The sequence below is a fragment of the Meriones unguiculatus genome, chromosome 10, assembly GCF_030254825.1.
Source record: "Meriones unguiculatus strain TT.TT164.6M chromosome 10, Bangor_MerUng_6.1, whole genome shotgun sequence".
Taxonomy (NCBI): Eukaryota; Metazoa; Chordata; class Mammalia; order Rodentia; family Muridae; genus Meriones; species Meriones unguiculatus.
Genome location: NC_083358.1, coordinates 8101272 through 8119299, shown reverse-complemented (window position 1 = coordinate 8119299; position 18028 = coordinate 8101272). Strand labels below are relative to the sequence as shown.

The following is an 18028-nucleotide window of genomic DNA, read 5'->3' as shown; positions in this document are numbered from 1 at the left end:
GGGTGGTCAGTCTTCCTCATGGTCCTGGGATGCAATCTCCAGTTAGGAAGTAGGGTGAAATTTTCATCTGGTACTGCCCCAGGTCCCAGCAATCCCCCAGTGTTAGAGCCCAGGATTTTGGCTCCCTTTTCTGGGCCAGCAAGAGGGTAATAGCCACGGATGTTTTTCCTTCAGCACGTTCACTCACAACATGCTGGCCTTTGGCCTGAACAAGAAGCTATGCAGTGACTTCCTGAAGAAGCAGGCCGTGATTGGCAACCTGGATGAGGGTGAGCTGGCTTAGGGGTACTGTGGGGAGGTGGGAGCCAGAGCCCTCCACAATGGGGTTTCCCACCCTGCCAGAAGGAGGGCATCTGTCACAGAAACCTGTTTCCCTGGCTTGCCTTTTTTCCCAAATCTGCGGGACATATACCCTTGGCTGTGCCATTGAAAGTCCTTTCTGCTGAGGGATGGCGGGTGGCGTGTAGCACAGCCAGGTCAGAGATGAATATGGCCCTGGCACTGTATCTCTGTGTCACTTGTGCATAGCAAAACCCTGGCCACAAGTTGGTGACTTCTAGAGTTCCACCTGCTTTGAACACACTGTTAGGTCACCATAGTAAAGAGCCTTCTGGCCTCAGTGCTACCATTTCAGCCTTGTAGTCAGCTTTATGTGTCACCATTTGCTACTGGTGCTTCTCCTGGGCTAAGGCCTTATGCTTATACCTGGGTTCTGATGAACCAGTAACTCGCCCCTGCCCTCAGGTGCAAGATCATGTCTTGCCATTGGGCAGCCTCAGTGTCCCCTCCACCTCCATGCAACCATCAGAGCTCAGAATGCCTTCTGTTGGCTGCCAGGAGCCACAGTCCATGTATGATTCCATTCCTGTAAGAACCCATGTTCCTGGGAACAAGGGCCCAGTTTCAAGCGTGTGCTCCTGGAGATGCAGTGTGCTGGTGGCACTCTGAGATGTACCAAGGAGAGAATGACTGCCTATGGCTCAAGTCAGAAACCTCCTCCCTGGCCTGAGTGTACAGACTTTGAGCCAAGTCTTTCCTGGACATCACCACTTCTGGAATAACCCTGTTCTCTCTTCCAGAGCAATACAAGCTGCTAAGTGACCACATCGAGCAAATGGCCACAGAATAGGAGACTATCACATGACGTCCTCCCACGAGCTGTCACCCCAGTGATGACCCTGCATGACATCAGCAGCACCAGAGCTGCTCCTTGCTGCCCTAGAACTAGCAGTTAAAACTTGAGAAGCCTGTCTCCCCCTGCCTGTGTCTGCTCTCCCTTCTATGTACAGTGTCCCTTGGGTTACACAGCTAAAAATGAGGGACTGTCTACCACCCCACACATACTTAACCTTGAGCACCAGGCTTATGAGACAGAGGATGGAGGAAGAGGCCATGAGCGAGGGTCCCCAGAGTTCCTGCTGAGAGCCAGGGACATGTGGGCACAGGAGGGGGTCCACACAGCTACAAGGTAAGGACAGAACCGCTACTATGGGTCACAGCCTGCCACTTCCTGCCACAGGACATCCTGTGAGTGTACGCTATGCACAGGGACCATGGAACCTTCCTGAAAGGTATTGGCTACCTGCTCTCCTCCATCTCCTCATAAACAGGGACTGGAATTCACAGGAACTGGAAGAGAACGCAAGGGTTTTGACTTTCTTAGGGGTATGAGCATTCTGCCAGCCACAACTATGTCTCAGACTCGGGAGGCCTGTCAACAGAACCTGTGGCCTGTCCTTCAATAGCAGAGAAAATCCTTCAGCTCCCAGACAGGAGCAATATGCCATGGAAATGCAAGAAGCATGGGGAAAAGGTTCCTTCAGCACCTCTGGGCTGACACTTTTGCTAAGAGCACTGGTTGGAGCTGGAGCACACAGAATGACTCTGATTGAATGAGGAGGCTTTGGGGAAGTGAGGTTGCCTGGTAGCTCTAGCCCACAGCCCTCTCCTCCTGAAAGACCCACAGGAATCTGCCTCCTCTGCACTCATGTAACCAGGCCAGATCTGACCCTCAGCATCCAGCTGGCTCCAGAGCTGCTGTCCCCATCCACCCCAGTGGCTTAGGTTCCTTCTGGGCCAGCCATTCTGGTCACTGAGCTTGAACTAGGCCTGCAGGCTCTCCTGTCATCCTAGATCGCCTCATCCTTCTCTGTCCCTCACCCTTTGGTCACATTTAGTCAAGGTCTGTCTGTGAGCACAGCGATTCTCTCCTGACAGCTGTGTGCTTGGCTGGTGTGAGTAAGCCTTCCCTGTGGGAAGTGCCTCCCTAGGACGTCCAAGGAAGAGCAGGATGGGTTGAATTGTGGAATGAGCATTTCCTGGGTGTCAGGGGTGATGGAGGCTGTACATCCATCACTGAGAAGTTCAAGCAAATGCTGGCAGGCAGATCAACTCCTGATGGCATACTATGTGGTACTGGGGCAAGCTAGGGCATCCACCCCAGTGTCAGGACCCCATAGCTGTGCCTGTCTCCACTCCTGTGTTTTACAAAGGTGACATAAAGTGAGATCGCCCCTGCTGATGCCTGCTATCCTTTCTAGATCCTCTTTTGGCTGTGCAAGCATGGTGACCTCTCCTTGCTCCTCCCAGTCCTGGGTTAGTGTGAGTTCAGGTGTAGTAAGACATGACTCCAAGGGGCCATGAGATACATCGTTCTTGTACAGCAGCACCTGTGTGGTCTAACTTCCACCTTGCTCCCATGCAGCCACGCACAGCTTTAAGGTGAAGAGTGCCAATGGTTCCAGCACATGGACTTCACAAATGACTCTGAGACTGTCTCAATACTGATCTTTTGAGACAGTCATTTAAGGATGAAGGAAAGATGGCCCTGTTTGGTCTGTCTCCTGTTCCTTATTGTTGCAGATACAGCCCTACAGAGTCGGAAATTCTGACCCATGTTAGACCCACATGGCACTGTTAAGAACATGGTGATCCTCTAAGGACAGGGCAGCCCTGGATGAGATAAAGATGCTGCAAACCTTCAAAGCTGCAGGTGCCTGGAGGTGGTTCTACCATCGCCAGCAGATTCCTCTGTTGGCAACTAGCTTTGGTGAGCATTTTTCATCTGGGAGCCTCTGGCCAGTGTCTCTTTCTGGGACTACCCCTGAGGTATCCTGTCTTCCTCTCATAGCTTTCCCCTAGGGCCCACCAAGCTGGCGTGAACTGGGCTCTATTGCTAGCACCCCTTGGCCACCCTGCTTAGCTCATGAAGCATAAACAGGTCAGATTACCTGGATAATTCCAAGCAGTATCTCCAGTCTTGGCTGGTAGCGGCCTAGATCTGTGCAGCCCGTTAGCAACACACTCAAGCCTTTCCGGGATGTGACCTTCAGGGCTTCATAAATCACTGTCACACGCATCATACTGTTTGACCTCACAGGAAAAAAGTCCCCTGTTCTGAAAACAGACTATGGTGAGCTGCCAGTCTGCTGAGGCTCAGCTTTGTTAAGATATTGTGGATGTTGAAGGCAGAGCACGGCAACCTTCAGGCTGCCTCTGCTGAGTGTTTGGTCATGGACAGAGACACGCTCTGGTATATTGAGAGGTCTGCATTGTACAACTTGCCAGGCTGCGATTTTCCTCTTCTCCAAGAAACAAAGGGACGGAGGAGCTCAGCATCTCACAAGAGGATGGGGTCAAAGCTGGTTTTCAAGCTTCGTCTGCATAGGAAGGAGGTCTTCTTAGTTGGGCCTATTGTATATTTATAATCCCTCACTCAGGAAGGGGAGGCAGGAGAATCAGGAGTTCAAGATCATCTTCAGTTACATAGGGGTTTCAAAGCCAGCAGGGCCACATGAAGCCTAGTCTAAAGAAAAAAACCATAAAACAGGACCTGACCTGGTCTAGAAGGAATACTTACAGCCTGCCTGTCCCCTTCACCTGAGAGGAAACAGTGGATACCCTGTCTCTGTTTCTGTAGTCCCAGGGACATGGCAGGGCCCTTGGACACAGGAGGCTTCAGGGACAGCGCCCTATTCTAGAAACACCTATTCTAGCCACTACTCTAGCCACCATTCTAGCCACTCCAGGTTGCTAGTGTGAGGTGCCCAGGCTTCTCTGCAGGCAACTATATGAAAAGCAGAGGTCTACTTGTGGTGACCTTAGTAGTCTTAGGCCATAGACTCAGCAAACTTTGACCTTCCTGGGTCATACCCACTAGTTGGTTAGGGAGGAAAGGTCTGGGCCTGCCCAGCTCAGGCAGCTTAATTCTAGTTCTCAGACCGCAGTCAGACAGCCAGGGGACCTCAGAACTAGAGGATCCTCATGTGGGGGTAGTCTGAAGGGACTCTGGGAGGTGACGCTGGCTCCACAGCCTCAGGGAAATGACAGGATCCTTCTCAGCAGAGGTTCCTTGGCTCTAGGGCCCCTAGGGCCCACCAAGCCAGCATGAACTGGGCTCTGTGGCCAGCACTCCTTGGCCACTCTGCTTAGCTCATGAAGCATAAGCAGGTCAGATTACCTGGATAATTCCAAGTAGTATCTCCAGTCTTGGCTGGTAGCAGCCTAGATCTGTGCAGCCCGTTAGCCCGTTGGCCCCTACTCCTCCCACCTTGCAAGCCAGCTAGCTCTGCAGAACCTTTGCTAAGGGCTGAGCTGCCTTATTCATCTGTCCTGCAGATCTATCCTCACAGCCACAGCCTCACATTTGTTTAGCTTAAGAACGTGGATGCCCACGTTCATGGGCCTCATTGGCTGGGCCGACCTCTTGCAGGCTGGGCTCCTGAACTCCACTTCATCAGGCCATGTACGGGAGTACACTGTTAAGTCAGGAAGTGAGTGAAGGATCTTTTCCAGACGGCTCACATGTGGTGAACACACCCCTACTAAGGTCATCCCCATGAGAGGCGCCTGCAGAGCTTTCATTCTGTACCACAGTCCCCCTGAAGTCCATGGGTCAGCATGTCACCTGCTCCTGGGGAGGGTTAGAGTCCAGGGCCCGGTGAGGGCCAGCTTGCCCTGTTGCAGGGTGATGGGGCAGCTCATGCCAATGTTCTTCTGGTAGTTGGTCTGAGCTCTGAAGAGCAGATAAGCACAGAGCTGGGAGCACCACCCCAAGTCAGGCTGTGTCCGTGAGACTTCTGAGAAAGTTGGTGATTTCAGGGACCAGCTTCACTGCAGACTCCAGGCCCAGCCACAAGCCCTGCTCCCCTGAGCTGTAACTCCAGAGACTTTGCACTTTATCTAGAAAGGACCCCTGTCCATGCCTTTGATCCTGCGCTCGTGCTGGCCCTATCCCATCCCTTACTCCTAGATGATGGGTGTGTTAATGGAAAGGAGGAAAGAGGCCCTCCTGGGGAAGAAGGCTGGCTCGTCGCCATCCTTGCAAGAGGTGCTAGTTTAGGGCCAGCTGGGGAGAAGAACCCCGGTCAGTGGCCTTGGACTGACACTTCATTCAGGATGGGGATCCCTTAGGAGGACTGAACTGGATGTTGGCTGCTGGGGGATACCAGAGGCTCAGACAGCAGGCATGCATCCCCATGGAGTGTAGTCGGCTGCCTAGGCTGTACCCAGTTTCCAATGCAGCTTTCTGTGGGGATTCTATCTGCACAATCTGTTCTCTCTTGGGGTTCCACACCCATCTGTTGCTAGCAGCCCCCAGTGACGCTGTGTTTTATATGTTAGTTACACAACTTTGTGTCCTGCCAGGTCATGTTCTAAAATTAAGGTTGAGAAAGGTGTGAGGTCGAAGATCTCAGGCAGTGCTATTTCCTGTGAAGAAGAAGAAGAAAAAAATGTGTATATATCCATATATATCATACCTTGGCTTGTCAGGAGGTGGAAACGGAAATAAATTATCTTTTAAAAAGAAGTCAGGTTAACTTGTTTTTACATATCCGTGAGGACCTCACGGAACACATAGTCATGTCACTGGCCTTGCAGAAATAGATATCCCACCCTCCTCAGACTTAGCTGACTACAGCAGGGGCTGGCTTAGGGTTTGCCTGAGGGCAGAGTGTGGCCTGCCACTGGGATATGTGGGCCTCCCTGGGCCTGATCGCCACCTGTCATGTGGGACCAGAATCAGGGCCTAACTCCTGTCACTCCTCAGGTACGAGATGGAGGTGCTTTGGCTCAGAGACGAGGCAGGGTCAGGAGACATCCTGATGCTTAGGTGGTGACCAAGCCTGATGGTTCAGCCAAGTTGTCTGTGGAACCAAGTTGCAAAGGACAGAGACATTCCCTCACACATGAGTACACAGATCCAAGTCTCATGGCATGCTCATGAGAGCCTCATTCTTCCTAGGGAGCAGATAACCTGAATAGTATGCCAAGGGCTCACTTCACACATGTTTCTGGGGGTTCCCATCTATCCTCTACCTACCCCTACTGGTCTCTGTCCATGGTCCCATGGCATGCAGATAGATAGATAGATAGATAGATAGATAGATAGATAGATAGATAGATACATATCATGTCATGTCTGTGTAATGGCTGAGTTCAGCGCCCATCTGCCAAGTTCATGCACCGAAGAGTTAAGAGCTGGGTTGAAAAGCCTGCAAATGGTCCTTACAGAAGGGTTGGGAGGCAGCCATAGCAGGGGCTTTGGTCTTACAGTAGGGGACATTTGGGCAACGACCTTGGTGCACACAGGGAGATCATCATGTAGAATCAAAAGCAGACAGGAATCATGGACACAGGAACAGGAACTGAGTGTGGCTGCCCTTGTCAGAGGCTGGACAGAGGCCTGGGCAGCCCCTTCCTCCCAGCCTTCGGAAGAGTGTGCCTTCCAACAGCTGATGTGGCTTGTGGCTTCCAGGCCGGAAGGTCCATGTGTCTGTTGCTTTAGCCTCCCAGTTGATAGTGCTCAACAGGGAAGACCCCAGAAGTGAATCCACCATGCTTTTAGCATTAACACAAGTATGGCTACTCCTGTCCCCAGATGAAGGCAGGAACCGGGCAAAGCAAGGATGCAGATGAAAATCACATATCTTTTATTGATAGTGGGAATTACAGGTCTGCAGAGCAGCCTACTGCACCGATAAGGGAAGTAAGGTCCCAGGGACCCCTGACCCAAGGACATAAGCAGAACACACCAAGGTCCAGGCCAGCCTAGGCTTTCCACTTGCCACTGGGATCCTCTTCCTAGTCACAGTGTCCCTGCTGCTGTCCCCTGAGGTCCTCCAGAGGGATCTCTTCCACAGAGTCAGCCTCACACTCCTCCTCATCCTTCCCCTGTTGTGCCACAGTGCTCTGAACACTCTGAATGACAAAGAGAAGTCACAGCCACAACATCCAAGCCAGCATTGGCAGTGAGTTGGAAGGTGTCTCTCCTATACCACTATAAGGAGTGACTATGGCCATGAGCACCTTGGCAGGTGAGGTCAAGAGAAGGCAAGACTACCAAGCCAGGTAGAGGGATTTTGGAGAAAGCCCAATTTCTTTCACTGCTCTTAAAAAAGACCTTCATGAAGCTCAGTGATAGACCCTGGCACTGGTCCTCTCCCCTCACAGTGGCCACCTGTATTCATAGTTCTCACTCCCCTCACTGTCACTAGGGCCATGCCTGTCCTGGCCACATTCCACTTACAGACACTGCCAATTTCCCTGAGCAGCAACCTGAGGCTGATGAGAGCAAACTTTTCCCGAGCCGACAGATGACATTTAGTGAGTGTGCCTTGTTCCTACCCTCTGAGAAGTTCTGGATCTGCCTGTGGCCCAGGTGAGGTCAAGGCAGATCTGTCATGCCAGACCCTTCCAGTGCACGCCCTTTGGCATGCCTCTGGGGTGGTGAGCATATGCAGGCGGATATGGAGCCCTCCCCAGCAGTACCTCCGATGCTCCGGCTGTCAGCCAGCCAGCCGCTTGCTTGCTTCCTTCACATTAACTGGATTAACTCCCATGATATGTAAGTGCTCACCTGGCTGGCCAGAGGCCAGGGGACAGATGGAGAGGGGTTGGTGTCTGTGAGTGGCCGAGCTTCACTGTGCCCATAAATTCCACGCATCTTGGTTCTGAAGTCCTGCCAAGGAAAGATAAGGATGGCTAGATCCAGCTCAAAAGCACAGGAGCGGAGTGGGAAGCAAAGATAGGAGGCTGTGAGGCACCTCTGGGCACTTCCTATTTTTGATATTTCACGGATCCTACAGCAGCCCCCTGGAGGGTGTTCTAATCCCATCAAACAGATGGAAAAGCTAAGACCCAAAGACTCTAGGTAATGCTGTCATACAGGAGAACAGCCAGTTTGAAATCACTCTCAACCCCTGAGACAATATAGAGCTGAGAGTTGGGCCGCATACCTGTGGCTCTGGCACTGAGGCTGAGGCAGGGGGATCATGACTGAGGCTATCATGGACCATAGAGATGAATGAAACTTTGGAGAATATGGGGCTTTTCTGTAGCCTACTGTGGTCTTAATGTTTATGTAAAAACCCTTTGATGGATCTTCCATCTCCCATTCCGTTCTTGACCCTTAGTGGATCACCTGTAACATCCCGAAAGGAGCACAGAGAGTGACTTCCTCTTGGTTCCACCAAGGCCTTAGTCTACCCCATGTCTCAGGCCGCTGGCTGGTGGGAACAACCCACCATGGGCTAGGTGCCATGCTGTGGGCTTTGTGGGCTGCTGGCTCAGCCACCAAGTTCCACACCCATAACCCTCCCCCCCCCGCCTCCCAAGGCACCTTTCCTCTTGCACAGAGCATGTGTCCGGAGGACAGCTACCTCCCACCACCATCTGCACACACAGAAAGAGGCCTTTGAAATAGCCCAGTTCCAGATTGTGGCCCAAAGCCACAAGATAAAGGCACGGGTGATTGGCTCACAGGAGTGGGTTTGGGGCCGGGCTCTGCAGGCAGAGCTTGCTGCGAACCTAATCCGTGAGGCTGGGGACAGTCAGAGCCTTTCACTAAGAGCTGAGTGCCAACCACAAAAGGCTTTTGTCCTTGCTTCTCCTCTTCAGTACTAAATGGTGGTGTGGTGCCGAGCAGGTGACATTCCAGGCGGCCAGAGGAAGACTGCCCGACAGGGGTGGTACCAGGACCAAGCGTTTGAAGTAGCTCATCAGAGCTACTTCAACCAGCCCTCAACCAGACAGAAATCCCCGAGGGAGCAGTCAAGCCCACGGAGGGGAGACCCACCTGCAGGTCTCTGCCCACGTCATAGTTCTCCAGGGTCTGGAAAGCGCTGGAATACACCTCCACCGCCTTTGCGTGGAATACCATCTCAATGGTCACGAAGTCAGAGAAGATTTTCTATGGGAGAGCACAGGTCAGCGTAGCAGCACCGCACAGGGTCATGCCGTGGACACCCAAGCCTTTGAAAGTTTTCCGGGCATAGCCCTCTACTCGCAGGCATGAAGACCCCATGGGTGCCAAGTCCCTTTCACCCCACACTAACAGTGGCCTTTTGAAAGGCCTCCTATCTAGACAGCCTGCACCAGTTCCCAGATTTATTCATTTAGATGCACATTCATTCATTCCATAGTTTCCATAGTTATTTCTCCAATACCCACCCAGGGCCTAGAGGCCAGGTGGTCTTGGGTTTAGCTGATCTTATGGATCCTGGAGATGAGAGGCATTTACATATGCCTACATACGTGCACAAGGCTGCCACTGCCTACCCGGAGGTCCTTCAGCTTTTGTTCCTGGAAGGCATCCACTGTCTCTGCCAGGTGGTGGGTAGAACGGTTAGTGTCCACTGAGGCCCTCTGTGCACTGGTCTCCGCCTGGCCTCGGGGACACAAGAGGCAGAAAGCATCACAGGGTGGTCCTGGCCCCTGCATACTATTCTCAGTTGTTCTCAGTCCTTCCATCTTCTTTGGAACAGTTTCTCCTGACTCCTGAGGTCTCTTGCTAACATAGTCACTGAAGAAATGGCCAGGTCGGACCATGGTAAAAGAGTGATCACAGTTTGGACAGACTTGCTTCTTAGCTGTGTGACCTCAGACAAGTCACTTAACTCCTCTGAGCTTGAATTTCCTTGCCTGTGACTGGGAGATGGTAATGAGACCTGCTTGCAGAGTTGGGAGAATTAGACAGTAGGGAGTGTGGAGACCCTCTACAGAGGAGCCCATGCTCCGCCCATGCAAGGCCTTGAGAGCCCCAAACCCACCCCCAACATCGCTAACAACAGCAATTATCATTCCAAGGTGGGCACTTGCAGGTCTGAGCTTTATCCTGTGGGGCCTCCATATTCTTAGTAACAGATTCTGCCTATGGACAGTGGCAGATGAATGCCCTGTTCCCTCCTTTTCAGAGCAAAGCCGGCTCCATGCCAAGCCCAGTCCCCAAGAAGCCTTCACTAGAACTTCTGTGTTTGGCATTTAAGGACGCGTGTGACATTAAACAAGCTGTGTCCATTGTAAAATGGTGGGACAGGGGAGCTAGGGGCTGGTGCCCAGAAGGCTCCCCAACAGGGGAGGAGAGCTGGGCTCTGAACAGATGGGCTATCAGGACATGGGGGCCCTGGTAGGGGCTGAGGTAGAATTCAGAGGTGCCCATTCCAGGCCGAAAGCCATGCCTGATCCCCTTGCTCCCAGTGTGGTGTTCTTTATGTTACAGAATGGACACCAACACGGTGGATCCAAAGGTGTCCACCTCCTAAGACCTGTGCCCTGTCCACAGGTCACCAGACACAGTAGAGCGTACCATAGGCTGCTGCAGCACGTGGGCTGCTGATTCACCTGACCTGAGGTGTGCAGTGATCCCTAGTTCTCTGATAAACAGGAGTGAGCTGGAGGAAGCTGTGACTGCAGAGGGAAGGTGTGGGAGGGGACAGGGGTGAAGAGCCCAGTGGAAATGTGGCCTAGATGCTGGAAGGGGTGGGGCCAATCCCCTATGTTCCCAAGGGAGCAGCCTGCTTACCTACCCGTGATGAGGCCAGAAGGGCCCCACAGTTATGGATTCTGACCCCAATCTCTGAGCAGTGTGTGTGTGTGTGTGTGTGTGTGTGTGTGTGTGTGTGTGTGTGTGTAAGCCAGCTTAGACTGGAGACTGTCTGCTCTGGTGACACCCTCCCACGTGACAATCTAAAATGTCCCCAGGGGTCAAAGCAAAACTATGACTTAGGTCCATGAAGGGCCACTCTGAATGAGGCCACTCTTCTAGTGACAAGCAGGGCAGAGGTGACAAGCCCCCATGGTCCTGCGCTGGGCTCACAGGCACCTAGTTGAGAGGCATGGAGAGACGGTAGTGCCCGCCATCTCTCAGGGACTGGCATTCATACCCAAGCTTTCCAGAGCTGCTTAGGCAAGGGCTGGGGTGGGCAGTGGCTACCCTGTGATCAGGGTAGGTGACCCCTAGACTGGGTGGTTTGCTGGGCAGACCCCAGATCTCCTGATCCTTAGCAACCACCCTCCCCTTGCCTCACCCTGCTGCACCATGCCCTGTGTGTGCCAGCCTCACCCAGTAAATCTCACCTGCCATTCCACGAGGTCTTTTCTTTTTACCTGTCTAAGGTGTTGTGGTGCCACCTGCCCCAGATGAAAATTCGACACATGACACTCACCTGAGACTGAGGAGGACTGTTAAGGATTCAGGTGAAGCCAGGTGGCCTGCGGGTGGTACCCCTTGGCAACCCCTGCCCGGTGGGTCCAGATCCCAAAGCCCTTCAGCACACTGCGTGGGAGAGCCCCAGCCTAGCAGGAAGGATACAATCATCTGTCTATCTGAGGGTGACTTCTGCCTCAGTTTCTCCAGCTTTTCCAGTTGTTTGATCTCATTATTTTGGACACGTTTACATTTCTTGATATCTGCCTATACAGAAAAAAGAGGGCCGTTTCCTAGGGATCCCAAGGGGCCTGGCCCTGCCCCTGCATACCTTGAGGCGCGCCCAGCTCACCCGGGTCTGCTTTATCTGGGCACCATAGAGCTTCAGGGGGCTGATGACCTTGGCTTCCAGCCTCTCAACCTTCAGGGCACATGTGGCAGCATGAGAAAAACAGAGATGTCAGCTTTCATGAGGGGCCAGGCGCCTGAAGCTCCAGAGGGCACACGCAGGGTCCACACCTGGAACAGCAAGCCCCAGGCCTGGCAAGCACCTGGCTCTGCCTTCGAGGGGCTCTGATCATGTGCTCAGTCCTTTAAGCTGGTGTCCCCCTCTGTGGCCTGGGACAGTGGCTGCACCCCAGGGTATCTCAGTGGGATGTGCACAGAGTCTAAGGGGACACCACCAAGTACAGGACTTAGGGGTACCACTAGGGAGGGTGGCATGTTCTGGGGAGAGTTTATGTGGAGAGACCCAGCACAGCAGAGAGAGGACTTCAGACCCTCCTTCTCTCTCCTGGGTCTAATGCAGTTTGGGGCCCCAGACTGCCTCGAGGTGTCCAGCTGCTTGGAAAAGTAAATGGAGGTTGCAGAAAGCAAAGACTGATGTAGGAGTCCCAGCTGATTGCTCTCCCTGATCTCTGGTACTGGCGGGGCCAGTGAGTGGGCGCAGGAAGAGATGTGAGACCCTCAGACCTCCGGCACCATCCCAGCCTTCAGATTCCTGGTTTCCTTAGCAGCTGACAGCTCAGGAAGCAGAGAAAAAGGGCAAGGGCCCCCTCTCGCCCACGTGGTTGACATTGATTGTCAACTTGACGGGACCTAGAATTACCCAGAGGGCAAACTCTGCCCACATCCGTGGGGGCAGTTTCTGGGTTGGGTTAACTGAGATGGGAAGGCCCGTCCTATAACAGTGGGTGGCCCCATTCCCCGGGCTGGAGCCTGGGACTGAAGAAAAGGGAGGTGAGATGAGCACCCACCTTCATCACTGACTGCAAGGGCAAAGTGACCGGCCTGCCTCACACTAGCTGGCATGACTTCCCCGCCACGTGAACCACAGTCAACCCTCCCCTCCTTAGGTGTGAGGTGTTTGATCTCAACCATGACAAGCTAACCCTCCCCCCACACACACACACACAGCACCCCGTAGGATCATAAGATGCTGTTCTGGGTCTTGGGGCTGCACCAGCTGCAAAGGAGTCCTGGGCTTGATGGAGGAAACCTGGGAGGCCGGTGTCTAGGCAAGGCAGCCAAAAAGGTCTCTCCCGTCATGGCTCCTAGCGTCTTGGGACTTGGCCTTCTCAAAGAAGCAGAACTGGCAGGAACCCATCAGGCCACTCCTTGCCAGTACCTCTGACCCTTGAGAGGGGCCGTGTTAGGAGAGGACAGGGCCATGGAAAGGACAGTCCCACCCTTTCCCTACTTTCAGAAAACTCTGTTGCAATTCCTTTCTCTGTCCCTTTGATGTCCTAAACCTTTTAAGAACAGAAACCTTTTAAGTCCTTCTTGGTGGCTGCATGAGCTCTTTCTTAGGCTCAGCGCCAGCTCTCAGCTTGAAAGGCAGGGCAGAAGCCAGGCCCTGAAACCAGGTGGGGATGCCCTCAGCTGCTCAGCATGGAGCCGGAAGCTTCAATTTTCCCTCTAGTTAGAGAGCAGGGAAGGTTACCTCACACCTGTGATCTTGGCACACAGGAGGCTGAGGCAGGAGACTGGCCTTGCGTTCTAGGCAGATAATGCTTCAGAGTGACCTTGTTCCCCCAGAAGGACAGTGGGCATAGGCAGTGAGCACGTGACATCCCTCCACGCACAATGGGAGAAGCACAGTAACCTCTTTCAGGGACAGTCACCCTGTCCCAAGAGCTTGCCCCTGCCTGGCTATACGTGGGTGTAGCAGGAGCTGTCTGTTACACAACCTGTGCCTCGTGCCCCCCCTCTGTAATGCTCGGCCACAGTAGAACCAAGTACTCTTCTCTGCAAGTCACACAGGGGTTTCTGAAATGACATCACTCCATCGCTGTCTCCTTCATCCTCTCCCCTACACTCAGAACTGTCCCTCATGGGGCCCTCAGTAGCCTCCCAGGTCCCCTTGCCTGGAGTGGTCCTCAACCAACGTAGTGAAGCCTTCTAGCTCTCTGCCCTGTCAGCAGTGTGACCGTGATTGGAGGGAATGTTCCAGTTCTCACTCCCGCCCCAGGCCGCCATGCTTACCTCGGCCTGACGGTAATCCTGCACTTTAGCCAGGTCCTCGGCGAAGTCACGCATGGTAGCCCGAAGCTCGGGGTTCTCAGTGTTGGCGAAGTCGATCAGCTGCTTCACCAGCTGGTCAGCCTTGTCACGGAGCCGGGCCGTCTTACGCGTGTACGAGGCCAGCAGTGAGCAGAACTGACCGAAATACCTCTCAGCATTGGTCACCGTGTTCTCCATAGCCCTTACCTGGCTGTCTCTGGATAAGGGTGGTGACACCAAGTGCAGACAAGATCAGGGTCACTGGAACCACCATACCCACCTCTCTAATGTGGCAGGCACCATCTAAGCACCTGGTCCCTGGACAGTTCTGAGTGAAATCTTGGGCCCACTGAGGCAGAGGACAAGACCAGCCTGTAGGCATAAGGTTATTGTGTAATTCAAATGCTGATTTCTGTACTCCCTACCCCCCATATCTGGTTGCCGTCCTTGTTCTGAGAATCTCCTGTCTCAATGCTGTGTAAACACCGCTCCCCAATTGTTCCCTGATATGCCAATAAAGCAGCTTACAGCCAATAGCTGAGCAGGGGAGAGAATAGGGCTGGACTTCCTGACAGCCAGGGGAGGAGGACTTAGAAGAGGAAGTAGGAGACTGAGAGACCAGCAGAGGTCTGGGATGACATCAGGAGAGGAGCTGGCAGGAAAGCTACAAAGTGTGAGTATCTCTGGGATGTGCGCTGGGAGGAAACCAGAAGAGTGTAGAGGGTTAAAGATATATTAATCACTGCTCAGTTCTTGTGCTGTGAAGCTTGTTAAAATAAGAGTCTCAATTATTTGTGTGATAGCTGGGCTAAAGGAGAAACAAATATAGTTCTATATAAACAAAACCTTAACACCTGCCTGTGCCCCATGGATGGGCAAAAGTGAATGGATCAGGTAGGGCCTTTGTCCAAACGCAGCCTCAGTCCCTGGGGCCTGTGAAGGGCTGCGGCACTCTCCACATTGGTGTACCCCACTGTACCAGCTGCAGAGGCTTCTTCTCCAGCCCCTCCACTCCCACAGGTCCTCCGCACGCTACCCACGCTTTCTCCCTTCTTAGAAGCTTTTGGGTTAAATGAATAACCCTGTGGGAATCTATTTGAGGCTGACAGAGATAGTTTGAAGGCCTGGAGAACAGCTCAGTGGGGAAAAAAAAAATCCCCACCCCACAAGCATGAAGTCCCGAGTTCAGATCCCTATTGCCACAGCCAGAAGGCAGAGGCAGGCAGATCTCTACTGGCCTACAAAGTGAGTTCAGGGTAGCCAGGGCTCTTACTACACAGAGAAACCCTGTCTCGAAACCCCCCCCCAAAGTGTATTTACACAGATCCCTATCACCTGTGTTAACTACGGGGTGGGGGACGGAGCTGAAGAGATGGCTTAGTGGTTAAGCATGTCTAGTGCTGTTGTAGAAAAACCCAGATTCAGTTCTCAGGCTCACAACCACCGTAACTGCAGTTCCAGGGGATCTGGTGCCCTCTGCAGGTCTCTGTGGGCCCCTGTACTCCCGTGCACAAATCCACACCTGTATGCACACATACATAACTAAAAGTATAAAAATATGAGCTGGTGTGGTCATGCATGACTTTAATTCCAGCACTGGGGAGGCAGAGACAGGCAGATCTATGTGAGTTTGAGGCCAGCCTGATCTACACAGAGTTCCAGGACAGACAGCACTACATAAAGAAACTCTGTTTCAAAAACAAAACAAAACACACAGAGAGAGAGAGAGAGAGAGAGAGAGAGAGAGAGAGAGAGAGAGAGAGAGAGAGAGAGACTCCCAAATTAAAAAAAGGGGGGGTCAGGAGTGGTCCTAACTGCCCCTGAGTGCCATCATTCTGGGGCACAGAGACCAGAGGATGCCTGATTTGCTGGCTGCCAGCCTAGCTCCCGGCTCTGTGAAAGAACCTGTCTCAGGAAATAAGGCAGAGAACAATAGAGCAGGGTACCCAATGTCCTTCTCTGGTCTGTACACAAGCGTGCACAGGCACACACAGCCAGCCACAAACATGTCAAAGACACACAAATACATAATTAATTTCATACTTAATTGTTAGGAGGACTGTTTTTGCGGGCCCTCTCTCCTTCTCAGCCTCTTGTTTCTTGCAGTCCCCTGGGTACCAGGGATGCTCCAACGGGGACATGCTGCTGTGGACAGCTGTGATGGCCCCCCTGGGTGCTGCATGGCACCATGTGTCCCCACCAAGCTCACTGCGGGGTGCCCTTGCCCACCCTTACTCCTCTAGTTGGTCTCTCCTTCCTCCCCGCCGGCCCTGGGCTCCTCCACAGAGCACCTTGAAGACCCCTGACTACCATCCCTCACACTCTCCTGCCCTTCCTGACACACTGCCAGGGCTCACGCCACACACCCCCATGACCCATCCTTGTCCGCCCCACCCCCACCCTGCAACCTGTCCACAACTAGTGTTCAGTGATGACACATGGACCCAGTCTTAAGAGTACAGGAACCTGCTGCAGCATCTGCCTCCTTAGGCACCCCGCCGCATTCACCCCCTCAGCCCCAGGTTGTCCCTGTCCCTCGCTGCTCTCCCTCTCTAGAACCCAAGCCCCTCTAGCAGTGTTCCCCAGCGGGACTGGTGGGAAGCAGTCTCTCACCCCTCCTCACCTTAGCTTTGTAGTTTGCAAATGCTCTGTTCACACTTCCAAAGATGTTGCCATTGCCATTGTGTGTGTGTGTGTGTGTGTGTGTGTGTGTATGTGTGTACTGGAACTCTCTCTGTAGACCATCCTGGCCTTGAGCCCAGATACCACCTACCTCTGCTGGGATTAAAGTCATGTGTCATCGCCGCCTGGCTTGCTGTTGCCATCTTAAAATCAAGTAAACTGAGGCAAAGAAAGCTGCCCAGACCCCAGAACTACACCACTCAGACACAGCTGGACATTCGGGTCCCAGGCTCTGGGAATCAGGGAGTGAGGCTGGCAGCCGGCTTTTAAGAAGCACACTAGGCACATCCAGGCACTGGAAGTCTGGGCCACATGGAGTCTCAAAGCCAATCAGGGAGGGCAGGTGACAGTGAGCCTGGGGCATTAGGTAGAGCAGCGGTCAGTGCTCCCCGAGGGCAGCAGGGTCTGGGGCCTGAGTTGTTGGAGGGGTTTCCAGGAGGTACATGCAGGAAGCGGAGGACAGACCATGAGTGAGTGGCAGACAGATGGGATTCTGGGAAGCTCTGTGGTCCAAGCCCTATCCTCCGTCCACCGGCAGGGAGCTCACCTGCCCTCCTCCCAGATGCATTGCGAACGTGAGACTCCCGCCGGCAGCGCAGGCTGCTCACCTGGAGAGGAGGACGTTCATTGTGGACGGAGGCACCTGCTGCCTTGATCTTGGGGAATAAGGACAGGGCCTCAGGGGGTCCCCTAGGCAGAGAGAAGCCAGCCACGGCTGGGCCCAGCTGTGTGGTCTGGCTGGGCTCAAGGGACTCTGCTGCCTGGTTGCCAGGCAACAGGCCATCCCAGGCAAGCCCTGGGAGGAGCCCAGCTGGTTGCCGGGCAACCAGGGCCTCCCCGCAGCAGATGAGGAGGGCCAGCCTTGCTTTGGGGCTTAACTGCACTCTGACATGGGAAGGGGGACAGGGGGACTCCACATACTTTTGAATATGGGGTTCAAAGCGCCTGAATATGGGGTTCAAAGGAGGGGACAGGTAAATCCCTGAAGGCAGCTTGCCTGGGACTTCGCCCAGGGCCCCGGTGCAGGTGTGAGTCCCAAGGCAGAAGGCCAGGTGGGCGGGGCCTAGGAGCCAGTGTCACTGTGAGCGCGAGGTGAAGTAGACAGTAAAGAGGGGGCCGCGAGGAGGGCGGAAGACTTGCTTGCGGATGGAAGGGCAGCAGCTCGGAGCAGCCCTTAGCAGATCAAGCAGGCCTTGGTCTCTCTGAGGATGTGACTCTCACTGTTAGAGTTGGGAAAGGTGACCCCAGCATGGGAACACTAAAACCCCACTGACCCGGGTGTGTTTTACTCATGGTGAGAGATCTATGGGTCACAGCCTGGCATTTCACTGAAGCTACAAAGCAGAGTCATACCCAGGCCTGCTGGCGGAGGCAGGGAAAACAAGGCAGGAAGTTGATAACTCATGAGAGGGGAGGGGC

The 18028-nt window shown here is 53.6% G+C and overlaps 2 protein-coding genes across 4 annotated transcripts in view; one reads left to right on the top strand and one right to left on the bottom strand.

Annotated features, from left to right (window-relative positions):
• Positions 1-5809, top strand: part of Kiaa0513 (KIAA0513 ortholog) — a 60659-nt gene extending 54850 nt beyond the window's left edge. For all 3 annotated transcript variants that reach the window (XM_021654463.2, XM_021654464.2, XM_021654462.2), the window contains 2 exons: positions 175-269; positions 1080-5809. In XM_021654463.2, the coding sequence (XP_021510138.1) occupies positions 175-269; positions 1080-1129 (145 nt within the window). In that variant the 3' untranslated portion in view covers positions 1130-5809. The remainder of the gene's footprint in view (positions 1-174; positions 270-1079) is intronic.
• Positions 5810-6918: 1109 nt separating this feature from the next.
• Cibar2 (CBY1 interacting BAR domain containing 2) lies at positions 6919-17358 on the bottom strand. Its single transcript, XM_060391879.1, has 9 exons — positions 17218-17358; positions 13910-14144; positions 11778-11846; positions 11591-11692; position 11037; positions 9559-9668; positions 9077-9190; positions 7859-7960; positions 6919-7200 (listed from the first exon to the last, which is right to left on the bottom strand). Exons 1-9 carry the CDS (start codon positions 17235-17237, stop codon positions 7084-7086), a joined length of 870 nt encoding a protein of 289 aa, XP_060247862.1. The 5' UTR covers positions 17238-17358; the 3' UTR covers positions 6919-7083.
• Between the last annotated feature and the right edge of the window lie 670 nt (positions 17359-18028).